This window comes from Thamnophis sirtalis, unplaced genomic scaffold (genome assembly GCF_051295495.1).
Source record: "Thamnophis sirtalis isolate CommonGarterSnake01/CBP01778 unplaced genomic scaffold, rThaSir2_p1.2 scaffold_1, whole genome shotgun sequence".
Lineage (NCBI taxonomy): Eukaryota > Metazoa > Chordata > Lepidosauria > Squamata > Natricidae > Thamnophis > Thamnophis sirtalis.
In genome coordinates this window covers 24,806,250-24,827,200 of record NW_028261381.1, presented here as the reverse complement: position 1 = coordinate 24,827,200, position 20,951 = coordinate 24,806,250, and the positions used below count along the sequence as shown (strand labels likewise).

Below are 20,951 nucleotides of genomic sequence, written 5' to 3'. Positions count from 1 at the left end.
GATTCCATCAAGCTCACTCTCATAATGCAGCCTTTTATGGACATTAAGCTCAACCAAGCCATGTTTGTTAATCACTTTTTTAGATTTTTTTCTTTTTTATTGTACTGGAAAGATTAAGACCTTTCAGACTGGCAAAGTATGAAAAAGAAAAAGAGAAAAAAGGAAAATAAAGAAGTAATATCCCCCTTTAGCCTAGCAAAGACATAACATCTGTATTTATCAGCTGAAGGACCTTCTCCTTAGGAAGTAAATGTGATTTTAAAAGTTTTGGAAATATGCATTTTTTAAAAATTGTGCAGCAAAAGGGTGCTTGGAATGTGGAATGTGGGTTTTGGAAATTAACAACCTAATTTGGAATTATAGCTTTGAATTATTAGGAAAAAAATTCCTTGGGAAATGGCAATTGTTTATGATCTTTCTATGATAAGGGAACCTTGTATGTTGGATACTAGAGGGAGCTAGAGGATAAAGAAAAGAACGCAGCAGAAATCTGTAACATAAGTTTTTTTGTCTAAAAAAGTCTTGATAAGATAAACAGATGTACAGAGTATGTTGTAATGAAGTTGCAGAACAAGAATTAGTTGCAACGGATAATTTTCAAATTATTTTGAAGGAAGACTTAAATGTGATAAGCAATGGGAAAGAAATGGAAAAAGATATGGGCACACAAATGGAACTAATGGATAACTTACTCCTTGAAAGAGATGCACAATAATTGAACCAGGAAAGTGGCTTGGATAACTTTTTCTTACTGTAAAAAAAGAGCTCTGTTATTTCTTGAAGAACTTTGTTAGAGACAAAAAAAAAGGAGAATCTTTACTTACTGGATATACAAAAGAAATCTGTTAAACGCTCTGAAAGATTTCTGGCTTTAAAAAAAGAAACGAAAACTAGCTTTGGGACTCATTTTGAAGAGGTTGAAATAAGATTCTTAAAACAAAGGGAAGGAATACAAGGTTGGCTTATTCGAACAAGGCTAAAAGAGTAAAATCATTATATGTGGTTGCTTTGCTGAACTTTTGTTGACAGAATGATTGACAACGTGATTACTGAAGAAATGAGTTATAGGGCTGAAAAAATATATGTTGTATTTAGAAATGGTGACAAGCTTTTAAAATTGTCTACTAGGCTAAAGGGAGATGTTACTTCTTTATTTTCCTTTTTTCTCTTTTTCATGTTGCTTTGTATTGCACTCTTATTTTTTGCAGTTTGTATTTGTTTTTATTATTTTCATTCATAATACACTTATTTAGTAACTTCAGCAGTGATTTTTAGATTTAACAGTGCCTATGCCACTCTTGCTCATTATTAAAAAATGTGAATATTTTAATGAATTTGTGTCCTATAATTTTAAAGTAATGATTAATCCACATGCATCATTTTAAATGTTATGCTTTACTTTTTAGAGTTCTTGTCTGCAATCAGTATCGATTGGCTGGGAAGGAGGTGTATATGTGCAAACATGTGGCCATACATTACACATAGATTGTCATAAATCCTATATGGAATCGCTACGGGTAAGATAAAATGAAAAATTTCATTTATAATTTTTATTTATTAAATTATTACATTATTACAAGTTTCCAGTAGATATTGGTGGAACCTCAATGAACTTATAGGAACTTTTAAAATACAAGAAAGGAAATCCACATTTATAAACATTCTACAGTACTTTATCCAATTTATAAACAATATAGATTTCCTAAAAGATTCAGTAGTAATGTTTTGTAATATGAAAGTAAAAAAATACTTTCCACTGTAATTTATCCTCCAATTAATATGGCTAATTGCATTTTTAAAACATTTCTAAAGCTATGTATATGAAACACAAATTGTATATGAAGTTCAATAGGATGGAAAATATTCTTATGCAAAGAATGCAAATTGTAACTCATTAAAATTAAGAAGAATGTAATACAGGATAATTTATTTAGCTTGTAACTTGTATAACTTTTATATAGAAATAATTGCAAACAAACAAACAGGTAATAAAGCTTAATGTATTGCAGGTTTATTTAGTCCTGATGGTATGCTCTGGGCAAGTAGAAGAATCAGAAGACAAGCTAAATTGTCTCAATGTTCTTTAAAGTTAAGATTTTGAAACAGTATTGTCAGCCTTCTTTTACCTCATTTTAACAGAGTAATTTACTATAGAGTGTGGGAATGCAATAAGCATAGTATATCTTGATAGTTAAGTTTCAGTCCTGAGTCCTGCATTCTTCAATATTTTTATTAATAAATTAAATGAAGATATGAGGCAATGTTTATTAAATGTCAAAGGCACACGACTTTGGGAAAGATACCTTATATATATCTGGCTTGCTGCTTTTTAAAAATTATATTGGTATAGTGGTTAATTCCAAGTTAATATGAGGCAGCAATGTGTTGAAAATGCTGTTTTAGGTTGCAACAACAGAAGAAGAATTTCCTAGACACACTTTATTATTTCTTTATTAGGCCCAGGGGTGGGTTGCTGCCAGCATTACTGCCCGTTCGGCGCACATTTTTTTTTTTTTTTGCTATTAATCAGATTATTAATTGTCTATTTCAGATTTTTTAAATTTCAAAGTAAACCTATCATCTTTCAGCAGTCTTCATTTCTTTTACTTTTAATCCCCACTTCCTTTGGAATTGTTAGTTATAAATGTTTCCGAAATTCACTTATTTTGTTGTTTCTTTTAGAATGATCAGGTTCTCCAGGGTTTTGCTGTGGACAAGGGAGAATTTACTTGTCCTCTGTGTAGGCAGTTCGCCAACAGCGTCCTTCCATGTTACCCTGGCAACAATGTAGAGCGAAACCTTTGTCAGTGTCATAGTACCAAGAATATGCAGGAGCTCATCAAGGAGGTGGAAGAACTTCAAGAGCAGCTGGGAACTTTCCCAGTAAGCATCATTGTAAGGCAGAAAGATCCTTGTTAATTTGTCTTTCCATCTTCTTTCTCTTTTTCTCCTCATAATTCATCACCTGTTTGGTAAAATTAAAAAAGTCGAACATTGTTTACCATTTTCTCCATTAAATGTAAACATTCCAGGAAAATTAATTTCAAAAAGATAAATTCAATTATATCACCTTTAAAATAAAGTTATGATTATCTCATCATTTTGCTGTTGAATTTTAATATAAGTAAATATTGATTATTAAATCCATGCTTTCCAGGTCCTTTCTCTAGTACTAAATCATATTTCAAGAAATGTAATAGTGTAAAAATGACTACATTTATGACTGAAAGCTATTTAAAATCTTCCAGTTTAGAATATTTATCTTTATGGATTATTCATTTTATCATAACTTTTATTTGTAGTTTTATATTTTGAAGCTTTATAATGACATTTAAAAATATACTTTCATTTATAAGCTTTAGGGTCCAATTAATCCAAATCTACTGGAAATAAATTACAGTTACATATTTTGAGCAGCTATTACAATACTGATTAATATGGTCTGACTTTTTAGTTTTTTCTATTCCTTTTTACTTCATACTGCTTAGTTTTTAAAACAATATAGCCTATTTTTATATTTAAGTGAAGTTTGTTTTATATTCTATCATTTGTACTGATTTCAAAAACAATAATATAATAATATTAATATATATTTAATCTTAATGAAAGTCTAGCATGTTGGAAGTGTTTGTTTTAAAACATCTCTGTCAATGAACTACAGTGAATACTTTATTGAATAGCTGAAAGTTTGTTGAACATCTCTATGTTAAGAACATCTCTATGTTAAGAACATCTCTATGTTAAGATGTAATGTAATGTTATATAGTTCTATTTAATATTTCATTGCCTTATATTTTCAGAACTCATTCTTTGTTTTTTCTGTTATTGCTGTTAGTTTTGCCAAATAAATTCAAGCTCTCTTTTCTTTAACAGTCAGAAACCAATTTAAGTAAAGAAATGGAGTCAGTGATGAAAGATATCAAAAATACTACCCAGAAAAAATACACTGACTACAGCAAGACTCCTGGATCACCAGACAATGATTTTCTTTTTATGTACTCAGTAGCCAGGTGGGTAAAACACTATTTGAAAGATTGTTTCAGTTGCCTTAATGACCAACCCTCAACCTACAAGTTTATGGAATGAGGAAATGTGGGTACAACAATGAATAAACGGGAGTTGATCTTACTAAGCATTTTCCACATAACCTTGGTAAATAAAAACTGAAAACCATTCAGAAGAATTTTATCAGACTGCGTCATGGGCACTTATTCTAATTTATCTTTAGCGATTGATTTTATCCTCATCAAATATTTCGTATAGTTTTTATGATTGTATTGATTTTTGTGAGTCACCCAGTATTCTGGTAAATAAAATGTTTTTAAAAGTTTTAAAATAAAATAAATATGTCTCAAAGGATTCTATTAAAGAGCCCTTTGACTTTGGAAAATCTTCACTGGGTAGATACAGTTGCAGGGAAAATAGAATTGTCATCACAATTGCAGTTTGATAATGTTCAATTTTTACAATTACAAATTCTGATTTCCACTAATTCTTATAAAATAACCTGCCCCATGTGTTCAGAATGGATGCTTGGTTACTTTTTTGTAGCTTTTCCTGCCACAATGATTTTTTTTTTTGTGTGACACTGCAAACAGTGGTGGGTTCCACATAAATGCGCGCAGCGCGCGCATGGGTCTTACCTTCCAGCGACACCTCCGCGACGCTCCAGCTGCTCGGCGGAGCATTGCGCAGGCACTGTATGTGCCGTGCACGGAAGCGCCGAAGAGTTTAAGGACAGGTAAGGCGCTTAGGCAGGCGAGTGGGCCCTCCGGAGCACCATACCGGGTACCCAGTGCTCTGGGCAGGCACCGGTACACCCATACCAGGGCGTACCGCCTGCAACCCACCATTGACTGCTAGGTACTTTGAAAGTCAGTAGAATTACCTCAGGGCATACTTGCACATTGTCTGTGCATGATACATCAGAGTTATTAATGCATGTGAGTATTTCAGGAAGATAGTAACCTTTTCTTGAGTCTTCAAGAAGACAGTAAAGCTATGAAGAACTGTGATTTTTCTAAGCTGATGAATGGCTGTATACTTTGACCTTTGTAAAAGTATTAAGAACTAAATTTAGTTTAAAGAGTTCTTTGTTATTGTTACTTATTCGTACACCAGGATTTTTCTTAAAAGGTTTCAGAAAGTTCTTTTTTAGTGCTATTGGACTTTACAACTTTTAAAGGTCATATATTCCAACCATTTGCAACAAGAAAAAATGAATTCTACAAAACATGTGTTAACAGTGCTGGAATACCAAAAATGAGGTTGTAGTACTTTTAAGTACAGGATAGTTTTCATTATCTGAAAAATATACAGTATCAGTTTATAAGAATGCTTCTAGAAATGTAAAAAATCCAATGGTTTATTTACTTGGTGATCCTACTAAAAATGGTGGCTGGTCCCACACATTCAAAATCATTATATAGATGTCACGGATAGTTCTACTGCAGGGGTGTCAAACTCGTGGGCCGCAGGGCGGATGCGTCACACACTGGCCATGTTCATCCACATTTTAGTGAAGGGGAAAAAGTCACAATATGTCACATGACAACAACGTGGTGCCATGAAGTTTGATACTCCTGTTCTACTGTATTGAAAAAAAAATCCAGAAATTATGCAAATATGTTGCTTTAGTTGAAGAAAGCTTTTTATTTGGAAGGTAAAATGACTGAAGAGGACAGAGAGCAAAATGGACCATCCCAAGCTCTGTGAGGAATCTAGTTAACTTCTAATGGCCATTTCACCACAGCAGAGGGAGTGACAGGAAGTAGGCCCACTCTTACTGGCTCAGTTGAGAGAGTACAATCCTGTTTATTTTTATTTTGAAAAAGCTTTATTTTCCTTTCCCCTCCTCACTCATCTCTTTCTGTGCAGTCTTTTTCAAGGACAGGGGCCACCTTTTGTTATTTCTCAAGGATCAATAATGTCTTTCTCTTTTTATAGAACAGTGAGTTATCATTCCTGAAGAGATTTCAGGAAATAAATATTTTAATATTCACCTAGTGATCTAAGGTGTGATTTGCATTTTTTTCCTGTTCACTAATATGAAATCTGTGTCACAGCTTTGCTGTTAAGTTTTTAGAAATTCAGCGAGTGCTGCAAATTGCCTGAAGAGTGGAAAATTCCCTAGTCATGTGGCTGGCCTTATCAGCAGCAACCAGATGGAGCTCAGAGCCCAAACATTTTCACTGTTAAATTGCTTTTTCTCAATGTAAGGAGGATTAAAGCATTCCTTCAAAAAAAAAATGGTGACATAAGCTGCAAACTTAGGAATATTATTATTTGAAATGCTACTATTTTAGTAACGTGAATATGTTTTAACAAACATTTTGTACAAAAAGAGTTCTTTTCTGACATATGCCACTGGAATTTTTGCAAAATAGTTTATATTCAATGAAATCCTTCCAAGTGCTTTACATTATTTGAATTAGCTATGCTGTATCTTGGGGATGGGCAATCTGGTACCCAGCAAATGTTTCTCGATTTCAGTTACCATCTGCCACTGATTTCTACAACAACTGGAGGACTTAAAATTCCACATTTGTAGGGTACCAAATTGCTTTTACCCTGATAATAGCATTTAGCAATAGCGTTTAGACTTATATACCGCCCCATAGCACTTTACAGCACTCTCTGGACGGTTTACAGTGTCGAAGCATTATTTACATATTTTCCCAAACAATCTGGATCCTCATTTTACCAACCTTGGAAGAATGGAAGGCTGAATCCAGTTTGAGCCTCATCGAACTCCAGCCTGTGGAGCAGAGTCTGCCTGCAATACTACATTCTGACCACTTTAACCACTGAACCATCAGGGCTCTCTTTACTCTGATGCAGGGTAAAGCAGCAGTTTTGTAGTTGCCTTTTTAAACTTTTTCCCCCCCAATCAAGAGCTGTAGGAAGCTGGGCAGTCATTTAATGATATAAGTGGATGGTGAGATGATGATCTTTGTGGCTGCACAAAAGAGAGACTGGAAGAATTTGTGCAGCTTCAGGAGAAAATTAACTTGCCTTGACAGTTTAGTATGCCATACATACTCTGTCATGTTCTTGTTTCCTTTCATTTGGGGTGGGGTTGGGGAGTTTTACAAATCAATTGGACTATTTTTGTTAGAGCTTGTAAATAATTAAAATAAGGCTATTCCCCTTCTGTTTATTCAGGACAAACTTAGAACTTGAACTGGTTCACCGGGGAGGCAACCTGTGCCTAGGGGGTGCAAGCACAGCTGGAAAGAGATCCTGTTTACGTATGTATCTCTAGATTCTACATAATTTAGCTAGTTTTATCTAAGTTATTCTTACTAGAGTCAACTTAAAATAATTCGAGCAACCTTTGTAGAGTTTGATTGTGTTTTTTATCCATTAGTTGTTTAATTGTTTAGACTTTTAGTTTCTTTGTCCTCAAGAAAGTGGTCTCTGTACAAGTCAAGAACATTGCTGAATATAAATTGCACATCAAATTTCCACCCCGAAATAATCCTTAATGGAAACACTCCTTGAATTACTGATCAAGAAAACAAGATGATTTTTGTTTGCCAGGTATTATTTGATCTCCAACCTGACTTTGAAATTGCTTTCTGTTGGATAAGGAGAGGACAGAACTCTAGCTGGCTGACTCATCAATACATGGATAAAAAACTTCCTTTAATTACCTACTTTTTAAAAATGTATCACTCTCAATCTCCCTTTTTAGCTTTTTCCTAACTGAACTTCACTTTTTTTGAAAGAGAAAAATCCACATTTTGATGCCTTGTCACAGTCACATGGCCCTGACAGTCATATTTATGTTTCCCTTAATATGATAGTTAAGAGAAACAAATTTCTCTTCAACAGAATTACATACATAAACATTGTGCTGAAGTTTGTTGGGAAAGGGGAGAAAAATCTTGCCACAGTATTGTTTATCTAATATATGTCAAGGTTTTGACTAATGAACCCAAGCAAATCAGAACCCTGAGAATTGAATCCACCTTAAAGGACTTCTTTATTGAGTACATCATATCGGCACATGTTAAAGGAAAATCAACTCTAAATAGCTCCTATGGTTTCAGTATAATTAAAATAGAAAATAAACCCATCCCCAAGTGTCACAGGTCACGTTGGCCAATTAGGACAAGGCTAGCTCTCCAGGTAGTCCTTCCCCGACCTTATCCGTTACCGGTGGAGATGACCTTGGTTCTCACGAGAAAGCACTCTGTTGTGTCTAGTAAGCTATTCCAACCTCCTTCCCTTTCTGTGTGGCAACTGAGGAATAGTAAGATGGGTTCTTCCAGGTTCAATTTGATGTTGACTATAAAATTTTAATAAACATACTAAGAGTCTAAAATGAAAATGAAAATTGTGGGAAAAGGGAAAGAGAGAAGTGAAGGACAAAGTGGAAAAAAGCATTAACTTTTTCAGTTCAGTAGAAGGAACATATTACATTACAGCCTTTTTATTTCACATATACTAGACATTTCGCTAACAAAAAAAGTGTCTAATCAGTAAATCACAAAGTAACAATTTCTTTTTTTTTTCTATCTTCAGTGCAAAATCCAGAAGTGATTTCCAGATAGTTAGATATATTCTTGTTGATTAAAGCCGTTAATTTGACCATCTCTGCTTGTTCTATCATTCTTTCATTGTGGAAGTTAATGTTTCTTTTCATTTTTGCACATAAAACATTCCCGCTGTGGTCAACATATCTAACAACAAAGTTCCAATTGTTTTTAGGTTCTTTTTTCATTAATTCTAGAAGAATAGTCTTTTGTTTAATTTATATATTTATATTAAGAATTTTCTATATTAAAATATGAATCTTACCCTAGTTTTTCTTTACTTTGTCACAAGACCACCAACATTAATAGAACATATCTTCTATATGCCTACATTTCCAACAAACATTTGAAGTACCTTTATAAATCTTTGACAATTTATTAGGTGTTAAATATCAACTGTACATTTTATAGAAAAATTATTTTAAATTCTAGTTCAATGTAAATTTTAAACTCTTCGTCCACCTGTGTTTCCATTGTTACAGCATTATGTCCAAAACTCTTTGCCCATTGAATCATGCATTGCTTTACATATTTGTCCTCCAAATTCAATTTCAATAACAGATTATAAACTTTGGTAATAACCTGTTCATAATTACCACATAATACAATTTCAAATTCGTTTTTTGCAAGGTCAAACCCATAACATTTTGGCTACTTTAATTCTTTGAGTTGTATGTATGTAAACCAATGATAGACACACCCTTCTAATTAACTCCAACTCTTTTTTATATTAAAGAGTAGTTCCACCTTGATTAAAAATTATTCTCTAACCACCAGCCTGGGCTTGCCATCATTTCTTTTCTGTAAAAACTTCCTGAGATGACACCCAAAGAGGTACCCAAAGAGGGAATCCTGTTTTATATTTATTCCATAACCTTAGGATGGCATGCCTAACAAAATGATTCTTAAAGTCAATGTTCAACTTAACCTTGTCAACCATAAGTAGGTGTGCCATCCAAATCTTAATTCATGCCCCAGTAGTCTTTTGTTTTGGAGAATCACCCACTTTTTCATCCAGATGAAGTAGCAAGCATCAAAGTACAATTTCAAATCTTGTAACCTAAACCATCTCTTTCTTTGGCATCTTGCAATGATTTGTATCTAATTCTCTGTTTTTTCCCTTGACATATGAATTTAGAAGTATCATTTTTGCCATTGTTTAAATGGGATGTCAGTTATCAATATTAGTAAAGTCTGAAATAAAAATACTATTTTTGGTAAAACATCTTAATTACAGAGATTTTACCAAATAGGTATACTTGCAAATTATCCCATTTTGATATGTCTTTTTCTTTTCATATAGGTACAAAATTGTTTTGAAAGTTTGAAGTTTATATTTGTCCAAGATACTTATTAATAAATTTAATTAATGGGTTATAAATCAGCAGGCTGTAGCTCTCATATATTCACAGACTTTGAGTCCACAATGTGGACATTTCTCTTAGTTATTTTCGAAGACTACTAAGATTCATGAATGATTTCCAATTATTTTAAACAAGTCCTCAGTTCCTGTAGTGTATATACTAGCTGCCATTCTAAAGCTGATCATGGCATCATCTGCCCATTTCAGAGAAGCCATGTAGAAACCATATCCCACATTCTAATCACAAGCTATACTAGAATACTAGACTTTATTCTATGCTAGAATAAATTACCAATTTAACATGGTCTGGTATCACCTGGATCAGGTCAATAGTTGTCATGAATGAATGTTGAATGTTGTTTTTATTTCATTTATATGCTGCCCTTTTCCCCTGAAGGGGGACTCAGGGCGGCTCACAACTCAAACCAGGGAAGGGGGATACAGACAAATTATCAACAACACAAAACAATACATGATTTAAAAACACGCAACAATCATACCATTCGAGACGGGGGCAACGGTTCTTTAGCCCCAGGCCTGTCGGAACAGCCAGGTTTTAAGGGCTTTGCGGAAGGCCTGGAGGGTGGTGAGGGTGCGAATCTCCACGGGGAGTTCATTCCAGAGGGTCGGAGCAGCCACAGAGAAGGCTCTCCTCCGGGTAGTTGCCAGTCGACACTGGCCGGCGGATGGAATTGAAATCTTAACCTGACCCCAATGTTTTAGTAGATTTTGCACCGAGCAGGAAATGGAGGGGTTCTTTACAACTCTTTGATTCTATGACTTAATAGCCATCATTGACTTCAGCTAGCTCAGGAAGGAAGCTGTGTGACTTCACAAATATCCAGAGGTCCTAGGTGGGCCAAAATATGGAGTCAAAATTGGCCAACTGACTGATATAATACTTTGTCAGTGAGTATTGTATTTGTGGGGATTGTTTTGTTTTTCTTTAGAATCAAAGCAGAATCTTTAATTCTTTAAAGTTAAATATTTAAAACAGAAACATCTATAAAGGATCTCTTGGTTTTATTCTCGTTACCAAATTCTTCCCTGGTTTGAAATTCTGCAGTTTTTTAATAAATATATGAGGTAAGGTGACTACGGATCATGAGGAAAACTATAAATACAGAAACATTTTCATAATACAAGTAATTATATTAACTTTGAGTCACAACTAGGAGAGATTATTTCTCTTTTTTGTCTGTACAAGGTCAAAACTTTGATCCAGGATTATATCATGGATAATATATTTTGCCAGTTCTTTTGATTGGAACAACTATTTTCACCGTCATTCTATCTTCCTGGGCTAAATTGCACCCTGGAAGGAAGATATATAATCAAGATTTGTGCTTAACTATATAACCCAGACTCCAGATTTATGCCATTTTGTGTATTTGGCAATCAGCCATCAGGGACTTATATAGGCCTTAAGTATTGGACCCAGTTTCTTGAAATGCAAAATCTGTTCATTGTTTTGGATCTCACAAAGCATGAGAAAACATAGAATTTAACTAAAAAGCCACATGTGCTCATTAACTGACATTTTAACGTAATGTGTTGTAATTCAGAATATAATTCATGTCATAGTCATAGTGGCTATTGGCACTGGTCATTATAGTCCAAAATATCTGGAAAGGGCTGTAAAAGGAAGTCACATTTAAAATGCTTCGTTGAAATAAGCCTATCTTCATGATTAATGAATCTGAGGTATCTTAAACAGTTCTAATACTTCAGATGTAATAGTTCTAAAATTGATAATGTCTAATCTTTTTGCATCTCGATTAAAGGAAGGAGAACACAGACACATATTCAGCTTGTTGGTTTACCTAAATAACAGCATAATACTTTTGGTTTGTCAGCAATAAAAGAAATTGCTAAAACTTTGCAAAACGGCTACATATGTTAATATAGAATCTATTTTGCTTTTTTACTTTTTGTAGCCTGCCCTTCCATTGTATTGCTGCCCCCCAAACACCATCCAAAAGACCAAGCGTGGCCATTAGGTCAAAAATAGTATATGTCTTGGGCGGGGTGGGGGAGTAGGAGGTTTTGACACATCACTATCAACAGCAAATTTAGTTTTGTCCTGTCTCCATCTTTCACTTGAGGAATACAGCTCTCAGCATACTCCTCAAAATCAAGTGTAGCTCTTTGCTTGAGAAATACAGAAGACCTTCATACATGGAATCATGATAGCTCTTCAGTCACAGGGATGTTCTTTCTAAAGGGTGTCACACAATCACTCTATTACCATTGCATCCAAATTAGGCTAATTTCCTTGCATTGTTTTCTCATTTCCTACTTATTCAAGGCACAGCATGCCCAGAGGTTTTTCAAAGATAATGCAGGATGTCATTGGGATTTTAAAAAAACCTAGCACTTTGCTAAAAAGTCTCTATAGTAACTGTTTACCTCTCAGTATACTTGACATAAGTAACTGAATGATTAGAAGCCCTAATTCTGATTTGGCAGATTCACCCCATCTTCTGCTAAGAGTTAAAAAGGTTTATAGTGCATTTATGTTTAGATCAATAAGAAGCACTACATGCAATTTATTGATATTTAGATGATGTTGTTCTCTAGTGCAATTAAAACTCTTGTACCTTTTTATTCCCCCACATCCCTCAGTCTTTCCTTGGATATTGATTAATGAAGTGTCTGTCTTGTGTCTGAACACAGTGTTCTGCGTCAATCATACAACTGCAACATTTGTTGATTAGATACAGAATATGATGTTCCAGGTGAAGTCTTCTAGCAGCAGGTGTCTTTGAAGATGTAGGAGCAAATAGGTCAAGTGTTGTTTTAGCAGATGTAAGAGGACAGCTGTGTGTTGGGAAGTAAAATTAGGAATGATTAATGCAACTACTGATGCTGAGACAGTATGAAAAGGACAGTGAGCTAAATGTCAGTCTGAATGGTTCTATATAAAGCTTAACCCTCGAGGCATAGTTGAGATTCGGAACACAGCATACCATATTTTCAGTATTCTCAGAGAAACAAGAAAAAGAAAAGACGTTGGTTCTGAAGGAGCAGAAGCACTACCTGGAGATATTTCTGGATTCATCTTTCTTTTTGAATGCTTAAATGGTGGCTGTGGCTAAGGAGTGTCCTTTACCAGCTTCAGCATCTTTCTTAGATCAACCAGATTTTTAATCATTGATACCAGAGGTGGCATTCAGCTGGTTCTGACCAGTTCTGTAGAACCGGTAGAGGAAATTTTAAGTAGTTCGGAGAACTGGTAAATACCACCTCTGACTGGCCCCACCCCCATCTATTCTCTGCCTTCCGAGTCCCAGTTGATCGGGAGGGAATGGGGATTTTGCAATAACCTTCCCCTGAAGTGGGGAGGGAATGGGGATTTTACAGTATCCTTCCCCTGCCATGCCCGCCAAGCCACGCCCACAGAACCATAGTAAAAAAAATTGAATCCCACCACTGATTGATATAGTCATATAAGCTGGTTTTGAATACATTTCAGCTTGATGGAAATTGTTGCAGCCAGACTTTTAGATGACCTTTAGTGTGGACTCCATATACCAGTCCTACAGCAACTGTATAAGCCATTAAATTGTTTTCAGCGCAAGTTGTATTTTCTTATGTAGTAATCTCTAATATGTTTGGGGGTCACAGTTATGGTGGTGAATATATTTGTGATTTATGAGCTGTAATTGAAGCCCAGATTCCAGCGTTGATGGAATCAAAGCACAGGATCTTTTTTTGACAACCAATATTGATTGTGGAACTCTTTCTGTAGGTAAATTAAGGTAACATCCCTTTTGAGTCTAATGTTGCCCATGAAATAACCAGATGTCAGGCTTGACTTGAAGAAGACTTTATTTTTTGAGTTAGTATGGGTTTTACACTGTATTATATTTGTATATTTTAGGGTTTTACCTCTTTTGGGATTAATGTAATATTGGATAATAGCGAATAATTAAACTTTGTAGGAAGGATTGCAAAGTCAGAGTTGTTTTTTTAAAAAATTTGTCTGTCTAGCTACCTGATGTTAAAAGAGCTTCATTTATAAGTATGAAAGAAGATGAAAGAATAAAAGAATAAATTAATTATATTTAAAGGATAAAAACAGTCTACAGAAGCCAAATTATAAACATTTAAATTTAAAAAAGAGTTTCATTTTTGAAATTAAATAAATGGTTGTAAATGGTCATTGAAAGTTTCTAATTTGTTCTCTGTTTTAATTTTGCTAAGTGGTGCCGCATCCATTTTTAAAAGTTTAAACATTGAAGTATGGAAAATCTATTTCTTGTTACATAAGACAGTGTGTTTAGGTTGGAATCAGACAACTTTTTTCAACTTTTAAGCCTCCATAATTCCATTTTTAATCACTTTTTGCAATCGCTCAAAGCTTATATTATTAGGTCAAAGCTGATAATAGGTAAAGCTGTGCTTGTCTCATGCTAATCTCAACTCCCTTGAAAATCATTGTAAAGTCTGTTGCCCAAAGCTACAATCCTTCAAGTAAGAGAGTGTTATTGAATTAGTTTTACATTAAGTAACATAATTAAGACCACCCTGTAAATACCACCATATGCATGAGCCCCAAAACCATATCAGCTCATCCTAAGTAACAGCCTAATACTATTATTGTGCTGTTGCTGGTGTCTGAAATTCAAAGAGACCAAAATGTTGTTATTTCTGCCCTAGATAAAACTTGACATTAATTAAGCAGCATTGTCTTGTGTTGCATAAAATCTGCATGGATGCCCATTATCTAATCTTAATAGAAAAGGGATGGGAAGAAGAGAATTAAGAGTAAGAAGTGGATTATTTACAAGGATTCTGTTATATGTGACATTTAGAATTAATACTGACCAAAAATACTAGATGGTTTTTGCTCATTTATATGGTGTTATCTGGACTTCTTAATTGGATTTATTGGTCGCTATATTTATCATATTTGTTGCTGTTTTGTTCCACTTTGTAGAAATGCTATGGAGTTTTTCAAGGTACACCTTAACAGCTTTCAGGATTCTCCTAAAAACAATTCGTTCAGCGTCCATTTTAAGTTATAATTGGGCTGAATGAAAGCCCCTAGTATAGGTAAAGGATTCCCTGCAGATTTCTAGTCGTTGCTGCCTATATGGGGTAGTGCTCATCTCTGTTTTAAAGCCACTGAGCCAGTGCTGTACGAAAACATTTCACAGTCATGTGACCAGTATAACATCACAGAGTGCTGTACCTATTTATCTACTCACATTTGCATGCTTTCGCACTGCTTGGTTAGCAGGAGGTAAGGCATGGATGGAAGCTCATTCCGTCACATGGCACTCAGGTCTCCAACCTGGGCTGCCAGCTTTCTAGCTGACAAGGCTGGGGGGTGGGTGCAAGTTATATGTTAGTATAGATCAGGGGTGGGTTGCTGCCAGTGTTACTGCCAGTTCGCAACCTGCACGTAATGTGTGTCAAAGATCAAAGATCACTTAGCTTTCAATATCCTGTGGTATATTCATGTAAAATTAGCACAATTTAGTGACGTGGACACTGTTAAATTCCATCTAGCTTACTAGAAGTGCTAATGCTAATGGCTTAGTAAAAAGTATAGATGCTTTTTTAGAATTGCAAATTCAGTACTTTTAAAGAAAGAAGGCACATTTCTTGCCCTTTTTCTTTAGTACCATGTTCCCATTAGGGGGCAATGTTTGCCTTTTTTCCTCTCTTTGGTAAAAAAAATATGAAATTACACATTGTATGAATCAGTGTTTTTTAAATTTTGATTATATTATATATTTTCTTTATAATAATAATTATATATATATGAATTCTAGGCGAAGCTAATTTGGTACTAATATTCTAATCTGAGCAGAATTTGCTATATATCACAAGCAGATGTCAGACCCGGTCTCACTTGCAACTTTTTTTTGGTGTCTTATGCTGCTTAGGAGTCATGTAAAACTGAATATAGGTTTATTCTGAACCAGTATGTAAGTGCATGAAGTCCAAAATTTGAAGTGCAACCATAAGATAACTGTCTGATGGAATTCTATGCATTTGTATTTAAAAATCAGTGCCTTTGGGTTTTACGAGGTGTTCCACCAATAAGTAATTAAGGTTTCAACCTTAATATTAAGTTGCAGATAATTTTAAGAAAACGTAAATGCAATTTGTACAGGGAAATGAATGAATTTAATTTATGTGTGTGTATTCTTTATCTATAACAGTCTGGTTTTCTTCGGTAGTTTCTTTGGTAGTGGTATTGAGAGTAGCATATTTTACCTTGAAACAAATCAATATGTTGTGTGCAACAATGCAATGTTTGTTTGGAATAATAGCAATAGCACTTAGACTTATATATCACTTCACAGTGCTTTCCAGCCCTCTCTAAGCGATTTTACAGAGTCAGCCTATTGCCCCCAACAATCTGGGTCTTCATTTTACTGACCTTGAAAGGATGGAAGGCTGAGTCAACCTTGAGCCTGCTCAGATTCGGCCTGCCAAATTGCAGGCAGGTGGCAGTTAGCAGAAGTGCTCTGTAGTACTACATTCTAACCACTGCGCTACCACCGCTCTCACAATTATCGCAGAAGTATAGAAGTGACCCTGATCATTATTCCCCTTTGTAATGAAAACAGATATCAATCCCCCCCCCCCAAAAAAAAAGAAATATAAATGAGATATATTGTAAGTTATTTGTACTAGCTATGGATGGTGTTGAGTGAACGAACAAGGTCTCATAAGAAGTTTCCAGTTATATGCTAGAATTTCTGTACCGTTCCTGCAAATCATAATATGTTAGCTTGTTAGAAAAAACACAGACAAAAATTGCTGGGAATTTATGTCTATAAAATCATAGTATCAAGTAGCCAGAGAAAAGATGCCTGAGTCTGTGGTTATGCCAAATTGTGCAATTGAACCAATACAGAGAGGCATATGTAATTGTTCCCCATCCGGTGACAGTTTCGTGACTGGAAAACTGAAGCAGGCTGTTTTCCAGAGATTTGAAGAACCTTTTAGAATAGGGGTCTCCAACCTTGGCTACTTTAAGCCTGGCAGACTTCAACTCCCAGAATTCCCCAGCCAGATGTGCTGACTGGAGAATTCTGGGAGTTGAAGTCTTCCAGGCTTAGAGTTGCCAAGGTTAGAGAGCCCTACTTTTGAACTCTGTGGGAGGTGGCAACAAGGTTCTGTAGAAGAAAGAGCATCAGCAAAAACAGCAATCCTTCCCTTTTGCCTTTCACATGGATGGACTTCTAGGTCTAATACTCTCCCTTCCCTCCCCCCATAAAAATACAGTGTTATGTTCTACAGCTACAACCATTACCATTTCCAAAGGAGAGTTTTTTTAGCCTGGGTGGGTGGGGTCATTGCTTATATAAACGTATACAAGCCAAAGAACAAAGGAATGAATGTTCACTAAACATCTCTTGACAGTTTGAATGGGAGCTCATTTTGTCCTAATTCACTGCTGCTGATTCAGAAAACAGGTGACAGCACTTAGTTCCAATGTCATCCATGCCTACAATTATTTGGCAAACCAAGAAGTTAATTACAGCCTTCAAGCTCTACATGAAGCAGCTGACTTCAGCAGGAGCTGGTTTTGGCCTCCCAAGTGTCTATGAATAATTGTCTATTTGTAGAAAATAAATTAATTCCTTCTGTGATTTATATTTATACGTGGCATTTTTAAGAGCCTCTACAAGTGATAGGGACACAAGGCTAGAAACCGGGGTAATAAATAAAATAAAGAGAAAATAGAAATACATTTTTTGGATGGGACAAAAAAGTAAATAAATAGGAGCGCCTCTATACTGATACCAACTAAAAATACATTGCACTATTTTGAAAGAAACAATCTAGTAAAATGCATATGGTCCCTTGGCTGGAATATATTAAAATTGAATCAAAATATACAGGTAGTCCTCAATTTACACCCACAATTGCGCCCAAAATTTATGTTGGTAAGAGAAATTTGTTAAGTGAGTTTTCTCCCATTTTACAACTTTTTTTTTGCCACATTTGTTAAGTGAATTACTGCAGTTGTTAAATTAGTAATACGCTTAAGTGAAACGTCATTGAGTTGGCTTGTCAGAAGGTTGCAAAAAGTGATCACATGACCTCGGGATACTGCAACCGTCATAGATATGAACCAGTTGTCAAGCATCCGAATGTAAATCCTGTGACCATGGGAATGCTAATGGTCATGAGTGTGAAAAATGGTCCTGCCTCACTTTTTACAGTACTGTTGGAACTTTGAACTAAACAAACTGTTGTAAGCTGAGGACTGCCCGTGCATGGGAATATAAGGAAAAAAATTGATAATGGTTTATGGGATTCCCATCTATGTAGTAATTTTGTTTACATCTATATTTGAATGAGAAATAGAATAGAAATAGAAAGTATTGTTATTTCCCTGCGTTCATTTTGTGTAATTTTGTTCATTTTGCCTAGATCTGTAGATCCAAACAAAAAATAAACCTCAAATATCCTGTTTCATTTAGCTCCTCTTGGAATTCTTTATTCCGGACAGGGAATAAAATGGGGGCTTTGGTTGCATAAAAAGTTACCAGATTATCTAGACTTGCCTGTGGGCACAGCTGGACTATATTCTAGATGTCAGAATAAATAGTAGTGAGGATTTTGGCTGATCTGTTTGCACATCCATCCATCGGTATGTAGCAAAAGCATGGATAATAATGATTTGGCTTTTTATGGATGTATAACTAAGTGCAGTACAAACACAGAATTTTTTAAAAGTGCCCTGACATTACAATCAATTATATCATAATGTAAACTAAGTGTGAAAACTGAAATGTCTGTGGCATGTATATTAACTTGGAATATATGAAGAATCAGATAAAAATGTATTGAGTGACTGATTTTGAAGCAACCTTGCAGGGGCCCCTTGAAAAAGAAGCATTTTTAATGTTTTTTAAACCTTCAGTGATTTGGTTCCAAATGTGATCTTGGATGAAGTTTATTCCAAAAAAACAAGTCAAGTGAGGAAAAAGCTCTTTGTTGGGAAGTGGCTTTTCCACAACGAGGTAGTAGCAAAAGACCCTGGACTGATAATGGTGTGCAGGGACGTGAGCCAAACAGCAGGTCTTTTAAATAATTGTGTGTGTAATTCATCAACCCTGGTAATTTGTATTAGTATCTTACTTGAATTTCCAACTAATGCAATGGTTAACAATAAAAAGGTGAAGGCAATGTAGCGAAGGTCAAAAATAAAGTGAATAGCAACATCAAGAATTAGAATAAACTCTTGAGTAACCTAGCCCTAAGCTTGCTACATTAATTCAAGCACAAAAAGTAAAGCATGAACTAAAACTAAAAACCCAGTAGTAAGATTCTAATTCTTAAAGCTCCCCCCCCCCTCCGGAGATAGCAAGGTATTTTTCAATTTGGATTGGTATGTTCCTCACAAATTGGGGGGGGGGGTGATCTGTAACTGGCAACCTTGAAACCCAACATAAGATACAGTTAGAGGAATGATGAGATAAGCAAAGTAAAGTGCAATAATTTCTTTAGTCTTATTCAGTGTTCAGTTAAAGGTGATACAGCACATTCAGTCTCAAATCCTGCCTGGGCAGTTGGAGAGCAATGCCAATGTCATGTCATCCAAGGCAATGACAGACAAATCAAAAAGGTCTAGTACAAGTCGCCATAGGACTACTCTCTGTGGGATAAGAGTTACACTAGTATCAAAGAAATAGTGAAATAGAATCATTAAAGAAAGGATGCCTTAGGAGCAGGGGTGGTCTTCTGCTGGTACTGGCGTTGCATGCGCAGTTGCCTGTAAATAGGTCATAAAAAATGTCAAAAAAACATGCTGCGACTGGGGAACCGGTTTGGGAGCGTGGCGAGCCTGCTGTCCCTACTGGTTCGGCGACCCAGTCGCAATTTCCACTACCTATTCGCCCGAACCGGTGCGAACAGTAGCAACCTGCCTCTGCTTAGGAAGGACAAATGAAATGTGAATAAGAAAGTTTTTAATTATTTTAAATAATTAAATTTAATGATTGAGTTATTCTTCAGCAAATTGTCCTGTGGCGAGTTGGCCGCAGCAAATTGTCCCATTCTGAATCTCAAAGTCATTAGCAAAAAGGTAGTAGCAGAATTTGATATGTAAAATCAAAGTGCCTAGAGGAAGATTATATAAAGAAAATACGAACCCAAGACTGAGTTCTAAGGAACTCTTGCTATCAATGGGAAAGATTGAGAAATGCAAGCATTCCATGAAACTGAGAATATTTTGTACAGCAATCTCCAACCTTTCCCGCTCGGCAGATTGGCGGAAGTGGCAGCAGGGGGAGGGAGAGGAGATGGTTTCATTTGTATGTGCACACTGCTTTCACAAATTCAGCTTTGTGCATGCTTGTACACCACTTCTGTAGTCTGGTTTCAAACAGGCTGCAGCCCAGCACCGGGCCATGAAGCGGGGGATGGAGACCCCCAATCTTGTAATTAGATCAGATTGAAACCCCTGAAGTGTTCACCTGTAGCACCAAAGAAATTCAGTCGTGGCAGTAGCAGTTCATCGTTTTATCTAGGATTGGAATTAATTTTTTGAGTCTAGTTGCAGCCAACTATCAGGGTTTAAGGAAGTTGTTTTAAGCAAACATAAAAAAAACGGTGAATAAACCTTTTCAAAGGGATATAAAATGGAGAAATTTCATCCAAAAAACCCCCTTCATTTCTCTTTCTATAGATCAGCTATTTCATGTTTTGGCCATGCACATGAGACTCTACAGCATTGATTCTGCTTACAATCCATGGAAGAAACTGACACGGTTGATACAGGATGAAGAATTGGAGTAAGTAGACAGACATTTTTAATATTCACCTTGTTTTAATCAAGGAAAGATACATAACCCTGTTTTACAATCCTGTTTAGGATAAACATTCACAACCTCAAGTATTGCATGCAGTTTCTGAACTGGTGTCCAAAATCCCATCAACGTGTCATTATTGAAAAATTTGTTTTGCCTTTTCTTGGTTTTGGGTGCAGGATGCATAAAACAGTAGTATAACCCCCAAAATAGCCTTCCAGACTTCAAAAAATCCTTATATCAAACAATATCAGGCCTACCCAG

At 35.5% G+C, this 20,951-nt stretch overlaps 1 protein-coding gene across 1 annotated transcript in view; it reads left to right on the top strand.

Moving 5' to 3' along the window:
• UBR3 (ubiquitin protein ligase E3 component n-recognin 3) overlaps positions 1-20,951 on the top strand; it is a 94,413-nt gene that overhangs the window by 60,284 nt on the left and 13,178 nt on the right. Inside the window, exons 28-32 of the mRNA XM_087709251.1 lie at positions 1,407-1,517; positions 2,683-2,895; positions 3,874-4,010; positions 7,165-7,250; positions 20,567-20,672. Coding sequence (XP_087565377.1) covers positions 1,407-1,517; positions 2,683-2,895; positions 3,874-4,010; positions 7,165-7,250; positions 20,567-20,672 — 653 coding nt within the window. The remainder of the gene's footprint in view (positions 1-1,406; positions 1,518-2,682; positions 2,896-3,873; positions 4,011-7,164; positions 7,251-20,566; positions 20,673-20,951) is intronic.